The sequence below is a fragment of the Purpureocillium lilacinum genome (assembly GCF_023168085.1).
Source record: "Purpureocillium lilacinum CBS 284.36 DNA, scaffold_4, whole genome shotgun sequence".
In the NCBI taxonomy this organism is placed as follows: domain Eukaryota; kingdom Fungi; phylum Ascomycota; class Sordariomycetes; order Hypocreales; family Ophiocordycipitaceae; genus Purpureocillium; species Purpureocillium lilacinum.
This window is the reverse complement of record NW_027072114.1, coordinates 1,476,949-1,503,013: the sequence shown is the minus strand read 5'-3', so window position 1 is coordinate 1,503,013 and position 26,065 is coordinate 1,476,949. Positions and strand designations below refer to the sequence as shown.

At 60.3% G+C, this 26,065-nt stretch overlaps 7 protein-coding genes across 7 annotated transcripts; 4 read left to right on the top strand and 3 right to left on the bottom strand.

The window, feature by feature from the left end:
* Positions 1-471: 471 nt before the first annotated feature.
* On the top strand, positions 472-2,103 carry PLICBS_005657 (uncharacterized protein; the record flags this gene model as incomplete). The annotated part of the gene is made up of 3 exons (XM_018319347.2): positions 472-529; positions 588-1,126; positions 1,186-2,103. 3 exons carry the CDS (start codon positions 472-474, stop codon positions 2,101-2,103), a joined length of 1,515 nt encoding a protein of 504 aa, XP_018181821.2.
* Positions 2,104-5,663: 3,560 nt separating this feature from the next.
* PLICBS_005656 (uncharacterized protein) lies at positions 5,664-8,529 on the top strand (the record flags this gene model as incomplete). The annotated part of the gene is made up of 4 exons (XM_018319344.2): positions 5,664-6,273; positions 6,360-6,847; positions 6,911-7,248; positions 7,335-8,529. 4 exons carry the CDS (start codon positions 5,664-5,666, stop codon positions 8,527-8,529), a joined length of 2,631 nt encoding a protein of 876 aa, XP_018181818.2.
* A 950-nt stretch (positions 8,530-9,479) lies between these two features.
* PLICBS_005655 (CDP-diacylglycerol-serine O-phosphatidyltransferase) lies at positions 9,480-10,475 on the bottom strand (the record flags this gene model as incomplete). Its single annotated transcript, XM_018319343.2, has 4 exons — positions 9,480-9,848; positions 9,944-10,137; positions 10,224-10,319; positions 10,418-10,475. 4 exons carry the CDS (start codon positions 10,473-10,475, stop codon positions 9,480-9,482), a joined length of 717 nt encoding a protein of 238 aa, XP_018181817.1.
* Positions 10,476-11,715: 1,240 nt separating this feature from the next.
* Positions 11,716-14,254, bottom strand: PLICBS_005654 (uncharacterized protein; the record flags this gene model as incomplete). The annotated part of the gene is made up of 4 exons (XM_018319342.2): positions 11,716-11,812; positions 11,871-11,997; positions 12,067-13,789; positions 13,874-14,254. The coding sequence occupies 4 exons, from the start codon at positions 14,252-14,254 to the stop codon at positions 11,716-11,718; spliced, it is 2,328 nt and encodes a 775-aa protein (XP_018181816.2).
* Positions 14,255-19,897: 5,643 nt separating this feature from the next.
* PLICBS_005653 (uncharacterized protein) lies at positions 19,898-21,057 on the top strand (the record flags this gene model as incomplete). The annotated part of the gene is made up of 2 exons (XM_018319339.1): positions 19,898-19,969; positions 20,074-21,057. 2 exons carry the CDS (start codon positions 19,898-19,900, stop codon positions 21,055-21,057), a joined length of 1,056 nt encoding a protein of 351 aa, XP_018181813.1.
* Positions 21,058-22,469: 1,412 nt separating this feature from the next.
* Positions 22,470-23,186, top strand: PLICBS_005652 (uncharacterized protein; the record flags this gene model as incomplete). Its single annotated transcript, XM_018319338.2, has 1 exon — positions 22,470-23,186. One exon carries the CDS (start codon positions 22,470-22,472, stop codon positions 23,184-23,186), a length of 717 nt encoding a protein of 238 aa, XP_018181812.2.
* A 421-nt stretch (positions 23,187-23,607) lies between these two features.
* On the bottom strand, positions 23,608-25,459 carry PLICBS_005651 (uncharacterized protein; the record flags this gene model as incomplete). Its single annotated transcript, XM_018319337.2, has 2 exons — positions 23,608-25,169; positions 25,435-25,459. The coding sequence occupies 2 exons, from the start codon at positions 25,457-25,459 to the stop codon at positions 23,608-23,610; spliced, it is 1,587 nt and encodes a 528-aa protein (XP_018181811.2).
* Positions 25,460-26,065: the final 606 nt, after the last annotated feature.

The following is a 26,065-nucleotide window of genomic DNA, read 5'->3' as shown; positions in this document are numbered from 1 at the left end:
GAGGCCACAACCGGCAATGTACATACTGCGTACGTATACGATAAAATCTGGAAATGAGGTCACGGTGCAGGGGCCTCGAATCACCTCGTTTGCCAAGCAATTCTTACACTGCGCATTAGCGAATTGTATGTAATAGAAGCTCACGCCTTCCATCGGCGGGCTAAATTATAAGCTCAGCGGGGGAGGGCCGACGCCCGGGCGGGCATTGCAGTGGCCAACCTCGCTCGGCCTTGGTTTGTTACCCCACCACCACTCTCGCCTCAGACCACCACCTCGGCCATCAAACAGCCACCATCCATCCCGTCTCCCACTTGCCTTGCGCAACCAAACGTCTTCGTCCCGCATCTTCGCTCGCCAGACCGCCCGGTCGGTCGGCCCACGCAGAACCCCGTCCGCTCTTGATCGCTGCAACCCCTGCCCTGCGAAGCCCGATGCAGTCGTTGCTGGTGCTGGACGACGACCCGGGCAGCCATGGCCGACTTCGATGAGGCGCCGCCCTCCCCGGCCGGCGACGAGCGGCTCTGGACCGGTGCGCATCGCAAAACCCCCGCCGCCGTGATATCCGGGAGCTGACGATGATGTGGCAGAGCTCAACGAATGCGTGTCGACCGAGTGCGACAGCACGTACGAGACCATCGACAATGCGCTGCGGACATGGCTGGACGTGACGTCCAAGTTTCGCGATCGAGACAGCGACTCGCAAGACGACGTGCTGGTCTGCGCCCACTTGCTGCTGGAGAGCCCGCTGTTCAAGCAGAACAACGACTACGTCCGCACGCAAATCATCCACAGCCTGCTGCAGGAGGATGAGGCTGCTTCCTTGCACGCCATTGCTTCCCTGCTGTTCCTCGACGGGCGACTCGACGAATCTACCTTTCCCCGAATGATATCCGAAGACTGCTTCCCGCGCCTCCTGGAGCTCATAAAGTCCGGGCAAGATGACGACGATCCCCGTCTTCATCGCCTCTTGCTGCAGCTCATGTACGAAATGTCACGCGTCGAGCGCCTCAAGTTGGAGGACCTGATGCTCGTTGATGACGCCTTCATTCACTACCTGTTCCGCATCATCGAAGGCGTGTCCGACGACGTCCAAGATCCGTACCATTACCCAACCATTCGAGTTTTGGTATGTTATTTGCATGCTCCCCGCATTGGCACATATCTCTGACCCGGAAACCATGCCAGCTTGTCCTCAACGAGCAGTACATGCTGGCGTCGACGGATGCCGTCACCGATCCGACAGGCGCGCAAGTGCCCCTTACCAACCGCATCGTCAAGTGCTTGAGCCTCCACGGCCCGCAGTTTCGTACCTTTGGGGAGAATATCATTCTCCTCCTGAATCGCGAGACGGAAACGTCGTTGCAGCTGCTGATCTTGAAGCTCCTCTACCTCCTCTTTACGACCAAGGCCACCTACGAATATTTCTACACAAACGACCTACGCGTCCTCCTAGACGTGATAATTCGGAACCTCATGGATTTGCCGGACGAAAAGATGTCGCTCAGACACACTTATCTGCGAGTCATGTATCCCCTTCTGGCGCATACGCAACTCAGCCAGCCCCCGCACTACAAGAGCGAGGAGATTGTGCGTGTGCTGAGGATCCTGCGGGGCTCGCAGAACGCGCATTTTGCGCCTGCAGACGAGACGACGCTGCGCCTAGTCGACAGGGTCACCAAAGTGAAGTGGCTTGAGGAGTCCATGGAAGAAAGAGCGACGCCACCGCACGGTGAGGGGACGCCCAAGTACCTGGGTATCAGCTTGTCCCCATCACAGTACGCCAGCAGTATCAGCGTCGGCGACGTCGCCGGCGTGAAAGAGCGACCAGGCGTGCAGACACCGAGCCGGCACGCGGTGACAGCTGGCCTTGGGGCTACGACGGAAGCGAGGTCCCACGAAGATATAATCAAGGTGGTCAAAACTAAGAAGCCTCTTCCCGCAGTGCCGAAACACAAGCACGGTACCCCTTTTGTGCAGATACCGCACATCCAAGTTAATGGCAGCGGCAAGAAGATACCACCAAAGGCGCCGCCGCCGCGCCGCGCCGGGAGGCTAAAATCAACGTCGGAGCCGTCACCGGCCGAGCCTACTATACCAGAATGATGCAGTTGCCGAAGACTGCAACTCGTTCTATGACAGCCCTGCGGAGTCTCTAGGGCCCTTTCTGGTACCGAGCAAAATGTCCAATGGGGCCCTGATTGTCGTTTACTTGAGGTACATAGCTTGTCGACTGATGGCATGGGGGCTAGGAGTACGTATGTACGCTTTGGCTGTTGAAGGGCATTTGCAAGTTTGGCGTTGTGGAGTTTTATGCTTGTGTGGACACATCCTGGGGCGGGCGCGACCGAGAGGGAGGTGGACGGCATACACTGCAATGAAGGGAGCATTGATATCCGGGGCGGGTTCCTCTTCAGCGGGCACAATTGCGGCATGGGAAGTTGCAACGAAGCTGGACTGTCTGTATCAAGAGGCACTGTCGGCGCATTGCAATGCAATGCAATTGGAAGGGCATTTTTCCACACATGGGGATTCGAATGACGATCTCGAACAGCGGTGCTCGATGCTCGCCGGTAGAATCGATACAGTTGCCCGGAGGCAAGTAGGGTTGGGTCCGGATCCGGCGCTGGACGCCGGTGGAGCGGTCTGACGTCCGGCCGGTAGTTGCCGGGCCAAAGACACTTTTACAATTCTGGGTCGCCCGGGGCCTTGGCGGCCGGCGGGGGGTTTTGCAAGCACTTTATCACAGCGGACGGAGATGACGTGAGTGCCGTGTCGTCGCGAGCTGAATCAATCTGCGTGGGCGCTTGAGGTTATGCGCGAGTGGACACGCAGACGGGGATTGTGGGATGCGTGCGAGCGAGTCACGAAGTTTGTCAATGCCGTCGTGAAAGCGCGCAACTTGTTGAGACCAGTTTCGATAGACGGACGAACGGCATTGGCGCCGGCACCGGCACGGCCGAGCTGCATGCGCATGGAAACAAGTCGGTGCCCTGAGAGTAGCACGTACAGCATGGCGAATTGGGCAGCGCGGGACGAGGCGAGGCGAGGCGAGGCGAGACGTTCGCGGGGCGGCGCGGCGCCATCTGCACGATGACGACGGATGGACGGATGGCAGTCGCCGACGCCGAGCAAGCCAGCAGCAGCAGCGGTGCGACTGTCCATCCTTGCCCATCCCATCCATCCCACTCAATCCCCAATCTTGCCATCTCGGCCCGCGTGCGTGCGTGCGTGCGCAAAAATGGAAGCGCAGCTTGGGCTGTCTCAGTGGCGGCGGCGCCTTCCAACCATCCATCGACCATCCTTGCCGGGCATCCAGTCCCGTTCTCCAATCGGGGATCGACCTCGGGGCTGGCTTGCTTGGGGCGAGGATGGGGATGGGATCATGGATGGAGGGGAGGGATGGAGGGAGGGGCGCGGGGTGGCTGAGCCCCGAGAGATTGGCGGTCGCTCGATTGACGTCATGAGCGCGCCCCAAGTCCCGTCCCCAACGGTGGATTCGGCGCGGTCGGCGACGGCGCATCAGCCGGTCTTGCTTGGCATCGCGGTGGTGGTGATGGTGCGGCTTTGCTGAATTACATTGGCACATACATGTGCGATGAACTACGGTTGACGTCGACGCCGTGTATGTCATGTAATTGTTGGTTGCGCACTTGCGACGGCGTTGACGGTGTGAGAAAGGGAGGGAAATGGCTCATGTTTGCGCCGCTGCGAGCGAGCCCGTGCAGTTTCACATCTCGCATGTGCTGCGGCGCACGAGATGGGCATGCGGTGGAGGCAAACCATGACAAGAGCCAAGTATCTGGGCTGGGCCCTTGCGCGGCGTCCATGGCTTGCATATTTGATGCGAGGAACAGCGGCAACGGCAGCAGCGGCGGCAGCAGCAGCCACAGACCCTGGAGTTCCAACGGTGCGACGCGCCCCGCCGGCAAGTAATCCACCGCGCGAGGTAGTTGTCCGTTCAAGTACGAAAGCACTTGATACAGTGCACGACTCTCAGGATCCAATGTCAATCCAATCATCCGCCTGGAGTAAGCGACGTGCATGGCTGCGCCGACCGGCGGTGGTGTATTGTCGCCTGACGGAGGGCCCGCCAGGGGCCCGATTAATGATCACGAACCGCCGGCCTTGAAACCCCCCCGTTGGTGCTGCCTCGCAGCCGGTGGCGATGGCGGCGACGACGACGACACAGAGACGACGACACTACGGCGGGGACTACCAGGGAAGCTCCCGTCCCAGCGGCACCAAGGTTCCAGGTTGGCGGAAGCACCCACATTGCTGGTGCTGCGCCGCGGCACGCCGCCGTCTAATGCCCGTAGCACCGCCGTCCTGGCTTGGCCTTGCAGGTTGGTGACGAGGTACGTAGGACAGCAGGAGCTCCCGTTCATGATTCAAACGCACTGGAGAAGGCGTGATGCGGCCAAGGCCCGTGCCAACGGATGGAACCCTCAGTGATTGCGTCAACCACCGGCTGGCCGCCTCCACTAACACCACCTGGGCAGTCATGCAACAGCTGAAGCCCAGAGGGGGGCATGCCTGGGTCCAAGGCCAGCCTGGCAGGGCACCTGCGCTGTAAGTTACAGCCTGGAGGCGCTGCTCGCTGGTGCTGGTGCTGGCACTGGCCGTACCTAGGTCGGGCATAGGTATTATGTAACTTATCCCATGCCCCGGTCCCGGCTCCGCTTCCCAGCTGTGCTGTGCCTGTGTTTGTGCGCCAAGCAAGGAACTGCCCGGTCAACTGGACAGCCTGGGTTACCTCGCCTTCCACGACCGCAATTCAACTCAATCTCCTCCGCTGGGCGCGCGCGCATCCAGCAACATCACCCCCGTCATCGTCATCGTCGTCGTCGCCGTCAACGACAGCCTCCTGCTCCTGCTCCCCGCCCGGCCGCCGTCGTCCCACCGGCGCCGTCTCAGCCGTGCTCTCTCCACTCCGGCAGTGCGCTTCTCTGTCTCTCAGTCTCTCTCTTGCGCTTGTTGCCATTTGCTCGCGCCGCCGCTCCACCCTCCGTCCCATCCCAAGCCGTCCGTCCATCCACTCACTCCATCCATCGGGCCCCCCTCCCCAGTGTATCGCAGCTCATCAGTCTCCGTCAGGCCCGAAACCTTGTTGAGCAATTTGGGGCCCCGATTCGCCCGCCGCGACGCCGCGGTGGGCTGTTTGTCCAGCTCGTGCGGTGTCGCTACGTAACAACGGCGCCCGCGTGCTAGGTTGTTGCCATTGCAGGCCACTTGCCTGTCCTGTCCTGTGCCGTCTGTGCCTGTAGGTAGGTTCGAGGGAGTGGGCCTAGGTACTTAAGGTAGGCTCGCAAGGCAAGGTACCTACGAGACCTACCTACCTTACCTCACCAAGCGGATTGGCGGCAGTCGTCACTGCAAGGCCCGCCGGAGCGCTGCGCCGTCACCGGCTACGACGACGACGTGCGACGTGCGACGACGACCAGGACGGGAGGCCCAAGCCCGTGCGTGGGCTGGCGGTACTTGCCCCTCCACCCGCCCTCCACTGCGCTCCTCCGCGCCCGACACACGCTTCGCAGACGTACCACCAGCGTCACTGCGACCGTCCGATCCCAATCCCCCATCCCACCCCCATCCCTACCTTGCCGACCTGAGCAAGCCCGTGGCGGCTAGTGCCCTGCATTTATTACCTGCCCGGCACCGCCGTCATGGATCGCCGCCCACCGTCTCTGGTGTCGTCGTCGCATCACAGCAACGGCCCCGACTCCCACCGGAGCTCCCTCGTCATTGAGCAGCAGAACCGTCGCCATTACCAACACCCGAACAGCCCATACGCCTCGTACTCGCAGTCGAACTCGATCTCGAACCACCCGCAGGCGCAGCGAGCAGCCGCCGCCGCCGCCGCCGCTGCCCGAACTCCCAGCGGCTCGCCCTCTCCCTCGCCGTCAGGTCTCGCCGGCCGAGGCAGGTTCACCGAGGAGTGGGACGCCAGCCAGCGAGGCAGCTCCATCATCGACGGCCCGACCAGCAGGCGCATCAACAACGTCGCCGCCATGGAGCGCACCAACTCCGTCCGCAGCTTCTCCGCTGGCGACGACCAGCAGCTGCCCATCCGGAACAACACCCTCAAGAAGAAGAACTCGATGCGTCGCACCAGCAGCTTGCGACGGAGCAGCAGCCGCCGTAGCAACAGGGCCGGCAGCGTCAGGAGCCTCGCCCTCCACTCTGCTTCGGATCCGGACGACGCCTCGAGCGCTTTCTACTGCCCTGTCCCGACATCGGGAAACCCTACCGACATTCTCGCCAACCGATTTCAGAGTAAGTCCCCCGAAGGAGAGGCGCTCGTTGCTCCCCTCGCGCCGTCGCGCCTTCGGTCCGTCTAGGCTAACCGCCGACTCTCGCAGCATGGCGCAAGGTTCTCAAGGATCTAATCGCCTACTTCCGCGAGATCCAATCGCACTATGAGCACCGTTCCAAGAACCTCGTCAAGCTCGCCAACGTCGCCAACAACATCTCTACCCCGCCCAACTTCCTCAAGTCCGCTGGCATCGATGATGCGCTCCAGTTCCTCCGCAACTACAACAAAGCTGCGATTCAAGAGGCCAACAAGGCCAGGGATATTGAGGAGGATGTCATCTTGGCTCTCACCGGACTAAGGAGCGATCTCCAGCAAAAGATCAAGGAGATCAAGCACCTTTCGGGTGACTTCAAGAACTCGGTCGACCGGGAGATGGACCACACCCGCAAAGCCGTCAATTCACTCTCCGACGTCCTTGACAAGAATGAGGTCGATGCATCGTCTACGACGGGCAAGCAGGACCCCTATCTGTTGCGCCTGGCGGTGGATCACCAGGTCGAGCGGCAGATAGACGAGGAGAACTACCTCCACCAGGTAAGTCCCGTGTTCGATCAATTGGGTCACATGTAGCGATTCTGACCTTCTCCTCTGCTACAGGCATATCTCAATCTCGAGGGTTCTGGGCGTGAGCTAGAGTCCATTGTTGTCGGCGAAATTCAAAAGGCCTACAACGCCTATGCTGGCATCCTCAAGCGCGAAGCCGACAACGCATATGCCGTCGTCGAGGAGCTGCGTGACGGGCCCATCTCGATGCCCAAGGACCAGGAGTGGATACACTTTGTGACGCACGACGACCAGATTGTCGATCCGACCATTCCCATGCGGACAGCCGAGCAGATTCACTATCCAGGCCAGGACCATGTGGCTGCTCAGGAGATCCGTGCCGGTTTGTTGGAGCGCAAGAGCAAATACCTCAAGAGCTACACCGCGGGCTGGTAAGCGCATATTGCCCTCGTCGCGTTATCCCTGGCCACTGCACGGCCATGCCATCACCCAAATTCACAGAGCTAACGACGACTAGGTATGTTCTCTCGACGACGCACCTCCACGAATTCAAGTCAGCCGACAAGGCGCAAGCCCCGGTCATGTCACTGTACCTGCCGGAGCAGAAGCTTGGCTCGCACTCCTCAGAGGGAGGGTCCTCCAACAAGTTCATCCTGAAGGGCCGCCAGACGGGCACCATGCACCGGGGTCACACCTGGGTCTTCCGCGCCGAGAGCCACGACACGATGATGGCTTGGTACGAGGACATCAAGGCTTTGACGGAGAAGACGCCCGAAGAGCGCACCCAATTCGTCCGCACGCACTCTCGCAGCCTCAGCCGATCATCGCGCCGATCCGTCAGTAGCGACGGCATCCTCGACGAGGATGATGACGAGCCATTCTCGGCCACTCACGAGGATGTCAACCCGGAGCCCCGACCTGACTCGGCGTCCCGACGACCTCAACCAGGTGGGCGGTTCCCATCAGATATCCAAGTCAACGCACAGCGAGGCTTACAGGCGCCTCAATCGCCGTCTAGTGTGAGCTCCGGCCGACACGAGTTCCCTTCTGAAGGTCAAGCCATTGCAGCCGCAGGAGCTCTGCCGGTGGCGGCGTACGCAGCCGGCCATCACGACCATGGAGCAGAAGACCACATGGGATACGGTGGCACGGAGCAAACGCCAATGGAACAGATGCCATCGCAGGCGGTGATCGCTTGTCAGGAGGGCCATCACGATGGCGTGAACCCCTACACGAGCTCGCCGGCACAAGAGCCTCACTCGGCGCATCAGGACGGTTACTTCGTGGCGCCCATCATTGCGTCCAGCATCCACCGGGAGCAGCCGCAGAACGACCTCGACCGGGAGGCGAACGGCACCCGGCCAGATGCGCTCGATCAACAACACAACGGAAGCGCACAGAAGCTCGAGCAGCCGGCCCAAGTGAACGGTGCCGAGTACGTCAACGGAGGCATCGCCAGCGAGAACGACAAGGTCATCGGCATGACGGCGGGAAGTATCCCGAGGTCTGAGACGCAACAGGAGCTGGCGCTGCAGTCTGTGCCAGAGGCGGAAGCGGCCGACCTCAAGTCGCTTCCCGCGGCGCCGCTCACGGACGCTGGCAAGGCGAACCTGAACCGCCCCGGAGACCACAGGACAGAAAGCTTGGCGACTATCTCGAATCTCCCTATGCCCGGACAATACCCCAAGGGGAGTGGAGTTGCCTCGCCTTGAGCCGCACATCATTTGCTGCCGAATGGGGCATGGCCTTTTCTCTTTGCACACAACCGCATGTATGATTCTTGGTACGTTCCTTGCTACCCTGCCGCTTATCTGATGGACGTCTTCCCCCCATCACTTACCGAGTCTTTGGACGCCTGGTTTTTTTTTCTTCTCTCGTGTACAAGTAACACAATTGTGTCCGTTCTCTTACTGTCCTATCGTCTTTTGTTTTTTATGCATGCTTTCTTCGCTGTCTGTCCTTGGTCTGGTTTGGTCTGGTTTGGTATATAAGGTAGGAAAGAAGGGCAGAACTCCTCTGGGAGACGGCAGCAACAACAGCAACAACAAAACGAAACAGTCAACTTTGAGTAAGCTGCCGTATGCGGCACTGGTGCACTCGAGGCACCGTGGATACCTGGGATGGAAGCAAACAAAACCCTCCGGCTTTGGCCGAAGAACGAGGCGGTGGATTTTGGAGGAGCATGCGCCGGAGTGCCTCGAACCGTGTTGTAGTCAGAATATATGGCTCTTCGCCGATACTTGCGTCAAAGACCTACGTATACCGTGAAGTGGATCTCGTCAACGGAGAGAGGACAGGGCGAAATGCGAAGGGGTATCGTGTATCATCTGTAGCTACGGAGAGGTTGGGTATGCCCGCCGTCGATGACCAAGCTGTCCTGTGCTGCCATCACGAGAACGTCTGTCGACGCTCGCTGCTGCCGCTTCCGAGTACCAATCCCAACGGGGGCGCTTGCCCTCTCTACCATTATTTACACCCCGCCAGCCCGTCGCCTCGGCTTTGCCGGGCGCGCATTGCCGGAGAGCACACCAGACCGACCCCACGCCGCGCAGCCGCATCAACCCCCATTTTTTCCCGCCTTCACACCGCCGTCTAAGCTTTCCGCCAAAGGAGCTGCGCCGCAGCCGCGCAGCGCCGTCGCCGTCACCACAGGGCCCCCACTTCAAGGCTTGGGTATGCGGATGGTCCTGCTGGTCATGAGGCAGCCGTGGACCATGAAGATGAGCACGACGGGGTGGAACTCGAGGGCGGAGCCCTGGAACCAGGCACCGAGGGGCAGGTCCTGCAGGATCCAGCGGTTGCGGACCCAGTACGCCATGACGGCGTCGACGGCAAGCGACGTGGGGATCGGGGTGCCCTCGAAGTAGGCGCTCTTGCCCGAGGCGTCCTTGGGGAGGACCGAGACGGTCACGTTGAAGCGCGCCAGGCGAGTGAGGCCGCAGAGGACGAAGAAGGTGAGGCCCACGGTGTCGAGGACGGAGCGCATGCCGATGGTAAAGGCCACCATGGCGGGAGCGACGCCAAAGGAGATCTACACAACGAGCGTCCGTGTCAGCGCACTGTGACATCACTGTGACATTTGGGACATTGGATTATCCAGAGGGGGCGGAGAGGGTTGGACCGTACCAGGTCAGCCAGGGAGTCGAGCTCCTGTCCCATGAGGCTGCTCTTATGCCTCCACCGCGCGACGCGCCCGTCGAAGAAGTCAAAGAAGAGCCCAAACGGCAGGAAGACGAGGGCGAGCCACACGTTGTCGAGGGCGGCCGGGTCGCCGAGGCAGTATCGCAGGGACGAGAAGATGGACATGACGCCGCAGAAGCCTACCCGGGTCGCTCGTCAGTAAATACTCCTCTCATCGCGACGGGATCCGAGCCCGGGGAGGGTGTTCCCCAATGGCTGGACATACCGTTCATGAGGGTGATGAGGTCGGCGAGGTGCATCGCCCGGACGAGGGAGAAATGTCCCACGTCGGCGGACAAGAGCGTCTTTTGCTTGTCGATGGCTAATTCGCCACGAGTCACGTCAGCATGAGGGAGGGAATCAAGACGCGCTGCGAAGCCATCACGCATTGCCGGCAGTGAAGGACAGGAGAACCCGTACCAGGCTGGTTGCTGGTGCCAGCGTCCTTGCCGACGCCGCCGTTGGAGCTGGTCACCATGGCGCTGCTTCTTTTCGACATTGCCCCGTATCTGTCTATATGTAGGTAGAATGCCGGAGGATGGAGATGATGAAACGGAAACACGACAAGAAAGCGCTGCAGACGTAAATGCGGTATTTGGGCCGGTTCAGGAGTCGCGTTGGGGAGGTGGCACAAGGGGCGTCAATGCAGGAATCGGGCGTTCGAGGGGAGAATTGGAGGTACGAGGTCGCTTGGCGAGGGGGGAGAGCGCGAGCGGGAGGAGTGACACGGTCCCTGGTGGAGGTTGTGCGAGGTCTCTCAACGGCGGTGGACGGGGGGGCGGTGCACAAAAGTCGGAGCAGCCTCAACGTGTGGGGATGAAGTCATCGTTCTCCAAAACAGGGATCGATTCAGCAGCAGAACTGTTGCGCACAGCCTGTCAGTCAGGCGGCAGCCCAGGCCTGTGGCGGGAGCTTGTGTGGGGGAGGTGCCGTCACGTGATTGTGCTGACTGAGTGCCCGAATACAGGCTCGCTGGCTGGCTGGCTGGCTGGCTGGCTTATTAGGTACTGTGGTGACTGCCGACCAGCTGACTGACTGTCTGGGACGACACGAACGCTTCGTGACCTCGCAAGTCTCGGCCGCGTCAATGGCTGCAGCAAGCGACGCCGTCCAACCTAAGCCTGCCGTAGGCTGCGCAGTCGAGCTGGCCAGCCGACTCCTTCCGCCTCCTGCCGCCTCCTGCATGGATGCACATCGCGCGTGACGCCGCCACCCCAACGAACGCAGCACCGCACGTCTTCACATGCTTGCCCGTGTCTCATCGTAGTGTTTGCATTATAGCTGTCGCCGCGCTACGCGGCTAGGCCCCCAGACCCAAACTCCGTGACACGATCCGAGCCGCGACTCTGCGCGACAATGTATGCTGATCAGACGTCCAACCCGAGCTGCTGTGCCTTCATGATTACCCTGCCCATGACATGATATAAACCTGTGTTGCAACCGGGACCCTGCGTTTCCTGATGATCGGTATCGTGCGAAGTGAACAAAACTCTCCTTTTCTGACTATGCATTGCCCCCCATTCACATCCCTCCTTCGAATGCTGTGGCTACTATGTTGTTGTCAAGCCGTGAACGTCTGCCCTCTCAGGGGCTCGAATTGATTGTTGTCCGTCGTCGATTGCGGTACTGTACATTCGCGCTCGCACGTACGCGCCATGCGCGTGCCGAGGCTGGATTAAGTCACAAAGAAAACAGCTAATCGTCGCGGGCGCTCCGCCTCAGCGTCTGATCAGGGTCGAGAAGCCGTCCACCCATGGCCCGCATGAGCCGGAGACGCCGCAAATGGAATATCCACGAGGAGGAATTAGAGTGTGCCTGCAAAGCATCAGTCAGTCGGTCTGAATCACGACATGGGAAAGTGCTTGAAACTTACGCGGCACCGCCGTAAGCATTGCCAAACATGGCCGACTTCCGTCCAAGGCTTGTCAAAATCTGTATGCCGTCGATCCAGAAGCCGGCTCGGACGATGAAGCCGCTCAGATATTCCCCACGCCGAAGGTCTGCAATCAGTCAGTCAGTCAGTCAGTCTGTGCTACCTTATATGAGCAGCGCCCATGGCTTGTCCGTACCGAATTCGACTGCATCGCCGCCCTCCTTTCCGCCGCGGCTTCCAAAGAGCTGTCTCGAGTCGTCGTCGTACACAAACTCCAGGCCGTCGACGGCAGAGCCATGGTAGACGATAATCCGAGCCATAGCCCTTCCCTGTTTGATGGCGCTTGTGAAGATCACTTCATCGTCCTTACTGCCTTCCATCTTAGACTGACCCAGCTTGAGGCTCCTCGAGGCCAGCTTGCCGTTTCCAAGCTTCACGAATGACTTCTTGTTCGTAAAGGCCTGGACGTCATCTATCGTCAACGAGCCACCGCCGTGCGACTTGATCGATATGCTGAGGCGCCCTTTTCGCTTCGCCTCTGGCAGTCTTGCCTTTAAATCCTGTTCGTGGAGCGAGACCTGTCGCTGAATCGGTGAGCTGTCAGTCGGAAACTCGATCCACGTGTGGCAGACGTCCTCTCCTTCAACGAACAGCTCCACAAAGGTGATCCCTGTTGCTGCCATGGCCATGATGCTGCCACCTTCTGTTGCAAACGCTTGGACGCTCTCGTCCGGATTCATGGGCGGGTCGCTTGGCAGGCGGAACGCGGGATGGGCGCGAAATCGGAGCACGTCCAGACGATGCCAGCCGCATTCATCTTCCTGCAGAGCAAGGCCGCCTTTCGACTTGGTCCTCGTCGAATATGCTTCGCGCGGAACAAACGTCCTGTTGAGGACAACGTAATCGCGGAGCATGATGCCGGATTCTTGGTGCGGGCAGCCAAACAAATGACCTGTCTCATGCAGGTGCGCGCCAATGCCGATGTTGGCGGCTTCCCACGAGCTTCCTGCATCGTTGCAGTCGTTGGCAACGTAATTGGTGTCAGTCGGCGTGCAGTCGGTGAATGCGGGCACCACCTCTTCGAAGCTGGTGGGGTAGCTCTGCAGGCAATGCGAGCCGAAGATTGCGAGCTGCAAGTCTCCTGCATTGCCACCGAGGGCGGCATGACCGGTGATGGTCTGCGCGTCCACATCCCAGTGCGCATCGAGCAGCAAGACCGAGACGTAGTGCTTCTGTCCGGGAAGCGGGTTGAAGTAGCTTTTGACGGCATCGGCGGCGATGCCAAAGAGGGCATCCTTGTCGGTGGCCTTGGAGTTTTGCTGTGCCCGGTTCAAGTCCCGCAGCTCGGCTACGGTCTTGTCAGACCGGATGACGTGAACCCTCGCCTCGGACCGCATGATGCCGTGCTCCCTGTCGCGGTAGTTGGAGGACCCCAATGTCCACTCCTCTTCAAACCGGAAGGCGCGCCGGCCCAACCGGTGGCGCCACATCTGCTCGGCAGTGAAGGCCTGCCACAAGTATGCCGCCATTCGAAACTTTCTTATGGCAGTCTCCAGGCCGTTGCCTTCCCGCTCCGCTCTTGCGGGAGCAGCATCGAAAGTTGCTGGTGAGTCCCTGCCCAAGAGGATTGCTAGCTGCAGCGGCGGTGCGTTCATCGTCGGAAGCATGTGTAAGGTAAGATAGGAGGCGTGGATGGGGTTCGAGGACGAGCTATTGACCAGCTTTGGGCTGGAGAAGTCAAGGCGAAACTTGTTTGGACCGGGTTGCAGATAGACGAGTGCTTTGAAATGCGACTCGCATACGGGCCAGGTAATGGGCGGGAAGGCGTCGTCATACCGGCTGACGACGACATTGCCGTTGATCGGTGGCGAGTCTGGCTCTCCAATTGTACCATATATGAGGAGCGTTTTTTGATACACCTAAAAGCAATGTCAGACATTCTGTTTTGCGTTCAAGGAGCATTATCGTGGGCGCTTTGATAGTTTCGCATAAGGAGGACATACCCAGGAGTTTTCTGCAACGTTATGCACCCGCGGCGCATATTTTGATAGTGGTATGCTGTTCTTGCCGCTAATGGAGGGCGACCCGAGGCCAGACATGCCCGAGACACTGTATCTGCTTCCATTGGAACCTGGCGCAAGCATGGGGCGGGCCAGCGGCGACTGCTGCGGCTGCAGCTGCGGATTTGGGCTGTTATTCTTGACCAGTTGATCAAGCGAGGGATCCGACTGCTGCGCAATGGACGGAGGCGTAACCGAGCCGCTCGAAGGCGACGTCTGCTGGCTCACGACGCCATCGCTAGAACCGTCGGTGGAATTGTCGGTGCGGAAGCTGGCTTTCGAGCGGCGACGAAGCTCCCTGAGACTCAGAAAGCTCGGAGCCATGGCCGACGTCGCTGACTCGAGGGTACTGGTGTCGCGAATGCCGTGGCGGCGGCTGCCCGGTGCCGTGGCCGCTTCACGACCGGCGTCCGAGGATGATATAACGGCGAACGAATGTCGGTTGGCGATCCCAGTGACCTACTGGAAAGGGCCTGAGTCTCGAAGTTATTGCGAAGGGAGGAAAATGACTGTGGCGTTGGCAGGCTCGCCGACAGGTTGTCAAGGCCAGCGAGGCGAGTGCCGTTTGCGGTCGTAGGGGGAGGGTTAGGCTGTTTTGTTGTTGTCGTCGTCAGCTGGGGCCAGGGTGTGGGCGGGAGCTGAGCAGAGGGCCGAACTAACATTCGGGCGTCACAGGCGCGCTCCTGCGACGGCGACGCAACCAAGGGTGAGGAGCAAACGGGAGAGGGGGTAACGATCGTGGAGGGCAGAAGAAGGAGAGCGACGGGCAGTGTTGGGGGATGTTCAGGAAACTGAGAATACGAGTGCGAAGGAAGGTCAGGGCGAGCTGCTACCCACCCCGGTCTCAGAGCTTGGGCTGTCAGTTGGCGGTTCCACGGTCATTCAGTTGTACAGTAGGAGCCTGCTGGCCGTGGTGGAAACCGCCCCGGGTGCGGAGGCCGATTGCGTGCATTTCTGGACTGGCCGGCAGGCGCAACTGCCACCGGAGAGGTGCTGGGACGGCAGGCATTACGACGGTGGTACGGCAACGGTACGAGCCCAAGCTGGCGTCCCGTCAGTTTGCCGGGCAGCAGCTGGAATTCCCAGTCGGGCGACGTCTTCGCGCTACTGCTAGTAAGTGCACCTGGTGGTGGTGTGGGCGCCGGACGATCCATCGGCAAGGTAGGCAAAGGCACGGCAGGGGGCGTGATGGGGCTGCTGGGCGGCTTCTAAAATTGATTGACCCGACACGATGGCCGAAGGCGGTGCAGACAAAGCCGCATCCTGGAGGTGCGCTGCGCATGGCATAGGTGGCCTGCCATGGACGGGTGCTGCCCGCCGCGGGGCGTTTCGATTCGAGCGGTGACAGGCTGACGACACTTGTCCGGTGCGAGCGAGGTACTAGAGGTACTCGCCATGTACTTGGGCGAGTCGTTCCTCCAGGCACGGGACTGGACCGAGTGATGCAACTCTCGCTCTCTCTCTCTCTCTCCCTCTCGGTGCCTGTGTCCGGCCACGGCAGGCTCGGGTTGCGGGCTGACCATGGCACCTCCTTCCCTTCTTCCTAGGGTACTTCGTACCGGCCCCGAGCCTCGCTCGCCTTGCCCTGCCTTGCCTGATCTCGTCATGCCAAGCACCTCATCATCGCAGCATGTTCCAGCGTCCGTCGGAGCTGCACGCGCGCGCACTGCAACGAACCTCATCAGCGTCTCGTCGTTGCAGCGGGCCGACGGCTTCCATTCGCAACCTGGAACGGGCCAGCTTCGTCGAGCCGCACCTCAGCAGAACCCCAGCATCCCAGGCACCGGTAACGTGCTAGCGCTAAACCGCTGGAACCTCCGAAACGGCGCTCCCGGGCTTGGAGCCGCTAGCGCGGCGGTTCCAAGGTGCAACATGATCCATCCTGCAGTAGGTCCTCCTGGCAGCGGGGCTCAGCGGTCGCTTGCGGGCAGCCAGGGCGGGCCGGCGTCCAGCAACTGGGTCCGTCCATGACGTCGCGACTCTGCAGCAGCCCGCCCGCGCTGGTGGTGCTCGCCCTTGTCGCCGTGGTGGAGGTGGAGAACGTCCGCATCGTGGCCTCTGCAGGTGCGTTCTAAGCTCCCCAAGTTGGCTCCGTTGGTGGCTCCCTGCCTACGGCGCGGCACGTCTACATTTGAGGTACCAAGGCATCAAGGGTACCTACCTACCTTACCTCAATGGCCCTGCAGCATGTCCGGCAGCAGGATTCGCGTCGGGCGGGGCGGCCTTGGCGAAGAAATGCATGTCGCAAACGGGCATCCGTTGCAGCTCAGACAATCCCATGCATCGAGATGATGGTTAATTACTTGCTTGAGCCCGCCAACTTTTTGAATTGGTCGTCTCCACTGCGCACCGGGATTTCTTATCGCCCCTCGGTCAGGTAACAACAATCGGGCGGCTTTCCGATTCACACGTCTGGACTCGTCAATGGCCTTGTCGCCACATCCCATGCGCCGCGATGATGATGTGGGCAATATTGTTGCAGAACTACCTTGCACTGGCGGCGGGCGCCTTCGTCTGCCCCTGCCCGACTGCCGATTAGGTTCTACAGGTTGCGGGCCGACGACTGAGTGCTTGAACGGAAGACGACACCAAGGACACCTCCCTACGCTGCACCACCACCCCTTCGCAGACACGGGCATGCAACCGGGTGACGTTTGCAGCCTGAGCACATCCGACCAGGACCGCAGCGGGCCGTGCTGCGCACCGCGCTGAACTGTCCCGTGCACATGCAATTGCAGCACTGGCCAGGTCACGTCGTCGTCGTCGCCCCTTCGAGAACCAGTGTGCTATTTTCCTCCACATGGTGTGTAATCCGGCAGTGCCAATCCTCGTGTAGGCACGAGGTCGAGGGCAGGCGAGTTGCTGAGTGGGTGGTGATGGGCGGTGGGTGGTTGGTGCTCGCCCACGTCTACGGCGCCATCCGTGGCCAACGAGGCCCCCTCTCGCTTCGGCTTGCGACCACACAGTCATTCCACCTCAGCACAGGCTCCAGTACTGTACAGTATTTCGTGCAGTATCCTTAGTATCTTCGTCGTTGCGACGCCCACCTGATGCTCAATACTCGACTCCGGTCTGCTGCAGGCCGTTGGTCAGCATAGACGGGGGCGGGCAACCCGTGCAGGATCGCCACGATCACCTCCACCACCAGGCCAACCAAGCCGTCCAACCCGCCGCATGCAGCAACACGAAGGTCCATCTGCCGCGCTGCCGCGCCATCATTGGCGCCACTCAATCTCGGGTCCGGTGCGGAGTTGCAACTCCTCAATCGCTGGCTTGCTCCCTCCCTCTCATTCCCGTGGCTCATTCTGCTCGTCTTTTCCTTTCGTGGCTTCGAAGAAGCCAGCGACTAAGCCCATTGAATGAGGTTCACAGATGAGACCCGGATCGGCAAACCGTCACTCCTCAACGAAGAACCTGTGGTAGCGCCTCTGTGAGGCAATTGGTTGAGGAATGGGGAGACCAAATTGGCCATTCTCTGCGAAACAGGGAATCGGCCTTCACTGACCTTTCCCGATCTCGATCCCCATACATTCGTGCCGGCTGGATACCGGGATATCAGTAACTACTCGTACTTGTGCTACGTATGTTACCTGACAGCACAGCACCAGCCCGTCGTTGACCCTGCAACGGACGGGCCTGTTCCCACTAACCCTGTCGGGTTCCTCGGGCGAGGTGGAGGGTTCCCGCGAGGGAACCAGGAGTTTTGTGCCGCTGCCCTGCGGCCCCGTCCGCTGGCAAGGTACCACCAAAGCATGCAGCCACAGGCCGACCCGTCCGGACCGCTTTATGGTTACTGCAACAACTTGATACCTGCCCTGTCGATGCATCCAATGTTGCCCTCTTACAATGCTTTGCTAAGGAACAGGTCCATTACTTTTGCGTCAGATGAACGAGCAGCATGGGGCGGGACAGACCCACGAGGACCACACGAAACCGCTCAAAGAGTTCCGGCCCATACCGGTTCCCGTGACAGTTCTGGAGTGTCATCCAAGGTTCGATAGCTCGACTGCCACGGCGCTCGTGGAGGTGGGAGCCTGGAGCCACAAACCATCTATTTCACTGCACCAGGTCTCTCAATTGGCCTTCTAGGGTCTCCAGGTATGGCCATGGGTGAAACGTAGGGACGAGGGGATCGAATTGAATGTGCGGAGTCCATCCATCTGAGGCCGTCGAGGGAGGTAAACCCATGATCGGCCGGACTCCGTCGTCTATCTTCCGACCACGGTGCCCATCGACGGTCCATGGCGCCGTCGTTTAAGTCACTCTGTAACTATCGAAGCACACTCGTTGCCAACTCTAACGCCGATTTGCCATATTCGTGATGGAAGCGGACCCCGACCTTGCCCGTGAAATCTGCACTGCAGAACAACTGATTGGGCAACGCCTTGGAAAGAATCGAGAAGCACACGCTCGCATCCTACGAGCGATTTCAAACGCCATGTCTACAAGTTCCTTCAGTCTGTGGCTCGTGTCAGACATGGCGCTGTGCTTGGAGCGATTCCTCTCGCCGGACCAGCAGCCTCGACTGGGACACCGGACAAGAGCATGGTCAGACAGGCCGTGCTGGGCCGATGCTCCTTATACGTACCTAGTGAGATGGGCTTGTCAGAGACTGCGCCTTGATTTGTTCAGCCATCGCGCAGGATGCAGGTCCAGCGCCGCCACGCCTCGCCAGCCCGGGGTAGGCACAGGGCTGAAATCCGGGGGGGGGGGGGGGATAAGTGAGCACCACATCTGGGGGGCGAGGCTTGTTCTGTTTCGTCCGGGATCCAAGCACGCCATGGTCAGCAGCGACCCCGACAGCTGCAAATATGCTGCTGGAAAGCCCTCCGGTGCCTTTTGCAAATCGTGCAGATCTCCCCGGTTCCTGTTATCTGGAGAGTTCCAGATAGGCATCGATCCGGAGGGCAATCATACCACTGATGGGTAGCAGAGGAATGCGGCAAGTCGCCCTGCCGACTCACAGGCGCGGCGCTTCCCCGATAGCTGCTGGTAGCGCTGCAACGGCCGCCATCCCTGGCAACCTGGTCATGTAATACCGCAGGGCCTAGAGGCCTGGCGCTGAGCGGCCAGGGCAGGTGTCCACGAGGCCAATGGGAGCTGCTTCGTGGACAAGGACGACAAGGACGAGCCCGCGAGAGCGCTCGAGGTCCCACAGGTCTCGTCGTCGTCGGCCGGCTGCTGCCCATTGTCTCGCCGGCCGACCGGGAAACGGGCGGCGGCGGCGCTCGAGTAATTTTTTCAACCCCCGTCCAGCTTTACCTGCCTGAACTTACTCTGCCGAATATGCCCACTACCGGGTCATGGACTACCCACTGCCCACTTGCCCTCGGACCAAGTGAGAGCATCTGCCCAATATCGACGAAGCTTCGCTGCGGGCTTGCAGCCAACCGTTCCCGCCTCACCAACAGGGCGACTAATTAATAAGGCCGGATTCCCATTGCCATCGGCACCGCAGCACAGGTCGCGCATGCTCCAGCGTCCACTAGCAGCGGAGGCTGGAGCGCCCGGCCCCTCGCCCGGCTTACAGCCCAGCGCAAACGCCTGCAGCTTCAGCACCCTCGGCGCCCTGGACGAGAGCTCGAGTCCCCTTCCAGGTTCCAGCCAGCGGCTTACATCTCGTTTTGGCTGTAGCCGCCGGGGCGGGCTGGACTTCCATTTTTTTCACCCCTGGGCTCCATCCGCTAAGGCCGTCTCACCCACCCGTCTAACTGCCTGTGGCAGCCATCACTGGGTCAGCTCTGCACGGGCTCGCTCTGCACCACACCTCGCCTTGCTCCTCCCACTCATTCCTCCCTTGCCATCCCTTGCAGTTCTCGCCCGCCTCCACCAGCTGCAACTTCTCTTCCCTCCGCCACGACAGCATCAACGACAACCGTGGTCGATCTGGGAGACAAACCCCAGCCGGTGCATGAGCAACGGTCGTACTTTTCCGTCCCCTATTCTCCCACCCGCCTCCCAGCAGCCATGTCTTCACCGTGGAAGAAGCAGCCGGAGGAGGTGGTCGACTGCGTTCTCAAGCGTGCAGAAGTCAGCAAGGTACGTCAAGGGATGCTGCAACGGCCATCATCTTTACTCCGCCTGTGCCCCTTTGCTCCGGGGCGCTCGCCAGGATTTTCGAAAGCTCACGGCCGTTTCCGCAGATTGCCCGTCGACTGCAAAACCGTCTCGCACTGGCCCACCTCAAGACCAAGCATGGCTGGGAGGACCTCACGCTCGACACGCTCGAACCGAAGATGGAGGAGGAAATGAGACGGAAACGCCTGCACGATGGCGATGTCATGTCGGACTCCTCGTCGAGCGCATCCGATCTCCCATACCCTACGCGGACTCTGATGAGCTCGCCGCTTAAGGCACCGCTCTTTTCGGACGCCGTTGGCTCGAGCAGCGGGAGCACCGGCCACCGCAAACGCACATACTTTGCATCGTTCGAGCACAACACCTCTAGCCCCAGCAAACGATATCGTGCATCGCCGACGGCGCACAAATCCTTTTCTGGTCATGCCACTTGGAAGGACAGCCATCAGCTGGCGCAGTCCTCACCCATCAAGCCTCGCAGGCTTCCGCACTTCACCACCTCTGCCGGTCCCGACGTGTCCTTTTTTCAGCAACGCCGCATGACCAACGCACTGCGGTCTCCCAACTTTGCCGCACCATCCGACGACGACGATGATCTCCCCGCGCATTCGTTCAATGTCAACAACCTCCGGTCTTCCCCTCCCCGCACGCCGCCGATGCAGCCTCGGAGCATCGCAAGCAAACGGAGCAAGGACAACCTGGACGGTGGAAACCAAGGCAAGACGGGCGAGGAAGGCGCCGACTTGTTGCTGTACCTGGCAGCCTCGCCATCTCCGGCGGTCAAGACAAACAGAGGACGCATGGAGCGCCTCTCTACGCCGCCTCCCAAGAGCAGCAAGCTGGATCTGCCCTCCTCCATGATGACCACACCGGGCGGAGGCAACCTGTTTCCCAACACACCTGGACAGGGCTTCGACTTTTCCGACTTTGTCAACATCTCGCCGAGTCCTGCACAGAAGCAGTGGAGGACCCCGGGGCGCGCCATCGCTCGTACCCCGCTGAGCGTTGCAAGAAGACGCCTTACTTTCGAGGACCAGCCGCTGCCGTGATGTCGTTACAGCGCCGACACGACACACCAAAACTACTACGACACCTCCGCATCACCTGCTAGGTACATTTCCTATGTACATGATACCACGACCGCACATACTGCACTACGCACGCACTGCGCTGTTCTCTTATTTCGACATGCCCGAGCCCTAGGGATGATATCGGGGCGTTGGAGCCCCAAGGGTACGGTGGCATTGGCTGGCCGCACCACTCAAGTGTGCCACGCACGACATCTGTTTTGATTATCACACAAGGATGAGACTGTTGTACGATGAGCCGTTGGAAAGCCATGGAATCGGGCGCTGGCCACGGGTGAATTTTAGCGCGAAGTGTAATGCTGCGCGGGGGACCTAGGGCGGGCGGGCTCGGGGACACCGGGGTGGCTGGGAAGGACGGGGAGAAGCAGAGCTAGCTAGGAATCGATCCCTTAGCAACTGAATTCATGTTTGAGTCTTACTCGGCTTTATTTTTCCCCAGTGATGTGAGCCTGGCCAACTCGCCGCGACGGCCCATTGCCGTACAATAATCACGTTTTTCTGTGTTCTGTTCGGCAGCCGCGGATCGTGGCGCCGCCGAAGTGGTGAGATGGACGGGACAGGGTTCGGAGCATTTTGTGGCTTGCGAGGATGGAGCTGGCGACGCGTTGAGTGCCCGCCCATTTACGCGCCCGCGGCGGGGTGACGCGTGTTGGTCGCGTTTCGGTCGAGCCTGCGTCCCGCCAATCAGCGGCCACAGCCAGACGGACAGAGCTCACGGCTGGCGAGGCGGCGGACGGGCACATGATGTCATTTCGGGCAGGAGGGGGGCCACATGCGGAAGTGGTTGCATTAGCACGCCGAGCGAGTAATCATGGCAAGCATGGGCTGCGAAGAAGCAGCACTTTGCCATTTCGGAAGTGGTGTTTTCACAAGGCACTTTTATGCAAGTGGGTTGTACCTTGTACGAGGATAGGATAGTATTGCGAGGGGGGGTCGTGGGATGCGAGACGGAGCTAGGTATCGTCGTGGTCACTGGCTGGCGTCTCGTCGCATAGCAATGACATTGCATTATGCAGGGCAGCGCAGTTCTGCAAGTGCAAGTACTGCCAGTGCCACTGTAACCTGTGAACATCTCCAAGAGGGGGTTTTTCAGCGTTGGTCGCACCAGCGATGTCGGCCTGCCTCGGGCGAGCAGCCAGCAGCAGAGCGACACAACACGTTAGCACCAATGGCCGCACACAAGGCGTAATACCTTTGATGTAACCGCGTTCTCTCCCTTAATCGGCCCCTGCTCAAACAAGGGACGAGAACCCCAATCCCCCGCGGTGCTGGTATCAGTCAGGGACCGGATCGTCGCCGCCCTCACCCCGTCTTTGCAGCCTCAAATCGCCTGGTCAGCGCCGCCCCTCCGTGAGCCATCCCGCCGGGCCACCATGTCCGCAAACCAAACCCACGAGGAAGGCCACTTCGCCACAACATTCGAGCGAAAGTACTACCACCGCGGCCGCGCATTCATCAAGCGCAGCCTCCGCCCACACGAGTACCGCACCGGCCACCGCGGCCTCCACATCCCGCCCCTCAACAAGGAACGCCTCCTCAACGAGGCCGAATCGCTGCACTTCATCAAGCAGCACACCGACGTGCCCGTCCCGGCCGTGCACTGCCACTTCGAAGACGACGGGGCGTACTACCTCATCACGGAGTACGTCGACGGCGTGAACATGTCCGATCTGCCCGAGGCAGGCAAGGCCGTCGTCCGTAGAGAGCTCGAGACCCAGCTGGCGAAACTCAAGGCGCTCAAGTCAAGTCGTCTGGGCGGCCCTTCGGGACTCGTGATTCCGCCGTATCGAGTCCTGCGGCGTGCAGAGACGGACCACCACTGCTGGGATCCAACACAGCGGCGGCTCTCGAGTCATGAGACTGAATACGTCTTCTGCCACAACGATCTGTCCCAGCAAAATGTCATTGTCGACCTGGATACGCTCAAGATCAACGCCATCATTGATTGGGAATATGCGGGCTTCTTTCCCGCCCGCTTCGAATACCGATTCTATCGCAGACTCGGCCCTTCCGCGGCCATCGACGGGGAGGCTGACGACTCACTCGATTTACTCAACTTTCTACTTTCTGGAAGAGTGGCAACTTCCTAGTAAGTGGACTTCCCCAGGCACGGAGTATCAAGGTACATCATGAGCCAGAGCATGGCGTTCGTGTGTCTAGTCGTAGATATTGGTGGGGGTGAGTAAATGACGTCCGGTGCTGCCCAAATACTCCTGGCGCTCACGTCTATCTTGCCATCCATTGTTCCAAACATCTCTCGTCTCTTTCCTGCCATTGTGCCAGCGTCCGCAGAATCGTCGGCTCTATCACCCATGGCCGCCTTGGGGTTCACACTGGCCCCCTGCCTCCGTGCATGCGGTGTTTTGTGCTTCTCAGCGGAAGCATGGCTCTGCCAGTGACTCGCTTGCACTTGCGGAGAGCCCTTTCGGCGCGTCCAGCCACGTCGCCTTTCCCAATATCCTTCACCTCCGATGCTTGCTTCTCGGAGTAGCGTGGTTTTCGGTCGGATATTCAGGCACCGGCCATGTCTACATCCTGCTCTGTGGTTTCCTTTCTCATCTGGTATGTCATGACCGCCCAGAGCAGCTGCATTGCCGCCACCCTCTGGTCCGTGTCAAACAAATCGTACCAAGCGCTCCTCCACGCCTGGACCTTTCCCCAGCTGCGTTTTGACGCGTCCAACTCGGGCGATCCATCCATGACTTCGAGCAGCCTAATCGGCACCCGGACACGGAGGATGGAAATATGGTGGAAGAGAGAGCTGATGATGAAGATGTCGTCAAAGCCAGTTCCGCGGGCTTTGCCAATGGCTTCGTACTTGGCCTTGCGGTCCCATGCGGATGACGGCGGCCGCACCATGCGGTAGTTGTCGTAAATAGACATGTTCTTGCGCGGCTTTTTGGTAGCCGGCGCGGCGGTGCCGTCGGCGTCATCCGGGCGGGCGTCCTTGTCTCCCTGAACCACATCTTTGTCGACTTCACGGCCAATGGGCCCCCCAGAGCCTCCACCCCATCGCGGCTTCGAAGTCCACCACTGGCCCTGGCCAAAACGCTCCTCTGTGCGGCCCTCACGTGCTCGATGTTGCGCCGCGATCAGTGCTGCAGTGATTTCTCGCGCGAGGTCAAGCGATTGGGCTGTCTCGACGTCTGGGGCGGTGAAGTTGACTGTTGGCCGGATACTCACGGCGGCGACGGGGCCGTACACCATACCTGCGCGTGCAGACTCGCGAGTCATTGGGCTCTGAAAGATGAAATGGCAGTGACATGGCGTGTATGACTTTCGCGTCTGCGGCCCCGGGGTCGAGTTGAGGTGGAGGCGAGGTTCAACCCGAGACATGGATACGTTGCAGCCAAAGTCGTAGGCGACCAACTTGATGAATGCCGTGATGAGAGTCTGACGAAACTCGGGCGGCATGGACTGACCAGACGATGTGCGAGTCACAGCGTGCGTTTCAGGTTCATTGGAGACATCAGCCGGCGATTCGTGAGTGGTGCTTGAAGCGGCTGCCTCGGCGGCTGACATCTCTGGTGATGGAGGAAGGTCTGGTGGGCTGGTTGGGTCGTCCCAGTACACGGTGAACAGCTCGAGACAGCGGAAGAATTCGTATGCGTTTCCCAAACGGGCCTGCTGCTTCCCTTTCGGGGGCGAGATCCGTCTGACAGTTCGAAACGCATCCTTGTTGCTGTTGGAGAGCTCCTTCTTGCGTTCTAGATAGACTTGGCAGCCGGGGGATTGGTTTCCCGTCCTCAGTGGCCGTCGACTGGCCTGGTTCTCCTCACGGGATTCGTCCGCAGTGAGCTGGTCCCATCGACGAAAGTCGGGGATGAAGGAAGGATCGGGTACAATGTCCTGCAACGGGGCATCAGGCTTCAGATCGAGTCCAATTGCGGAGAAGCCAACGGGGCCCAAGACGGCTGTAGATCGGCCAGTCTGCTTGAGCAAATTGGGTAGTGCCAAGGAAGGGTCCAGCGGCCGATCATCCTGGGCGAAAGGCTGATATCGCGGGATGTTGATGGGGGTGGGTGGCGGGATGTCCTTGGGGTCGACCTTCTTGGCCTGGGGCGGCAGGTTGGCTGCGGGAGTTGTGGCTGGTTAGCGGAGTACCTAGTCATGATGGGGTCGCAGACGGGATGGCAATGCGCAAGAACGGAGCAGCAAGTGAGTGACTGAGCGAGGCAGGCAACAGAAACGAACATCCAGTGACGGAAGTTGGACGGGGAATTAACATGGTGAGACAATGGGGACAGGCATGCACAGAGAAGGGGGTGCAAAGATGAGTCTGATGAGTCCGCTGCAGCGGTACTTGGTTCGAGAGGGAAACGCTTCGCATTGACATACCCAAGGTGGGGAAGGACCCGAACATGACGGATCACTGGCAAGGTAGGTGCGAGGTAGGTACGAAGGTGGTGAGGAGAGCAGCAAGAGGCACGTGCTTTACTCGGTGAAGGCTGAGAGTGAGTGGTGGCCCTGTCGATCAGGGAGTCATCAGCCAGCTCGGGCACGTGAGAGGGCGATCCCAGCATCAATGGGCTCCAACGAGAACGACGGCCTAGCTGTGAGGGAGACGAAGGAGCACAAGCAGCCAAGCCCGGGAGGTTCGCTCGCTCCAGCACTGCAAGGTGAGGGCGCGGCAGCAGATTTCGGACGCCGGGCTGGAGCTGGGAAGCTAGGAGATGGAGCGGAGGCGGAGGCGGAGGCGGTCAGAGCACAACTGGCGATGGCTCCGAGCGGTTGATGTCGACGGGACAGACCCGAGCACCGAGCGGCCGGGATCGGGGGCGCGGGCGGGGCACCGGCGGTCGGGAAGGCAAGTCTGGGTGTCGCCGTCGAGGTCGGGTGGCGCGCGCAAACCTACGGAGCCGTGGCTGTCGAGAGTGTGAGAGCACGGGGCCGACCAGGAGCGTCAAGTCTCGGGACTCAGGAGGAGCTGAGGAGGAAAGGGCGCGCTCAGGCACAACGGGAACGGCAG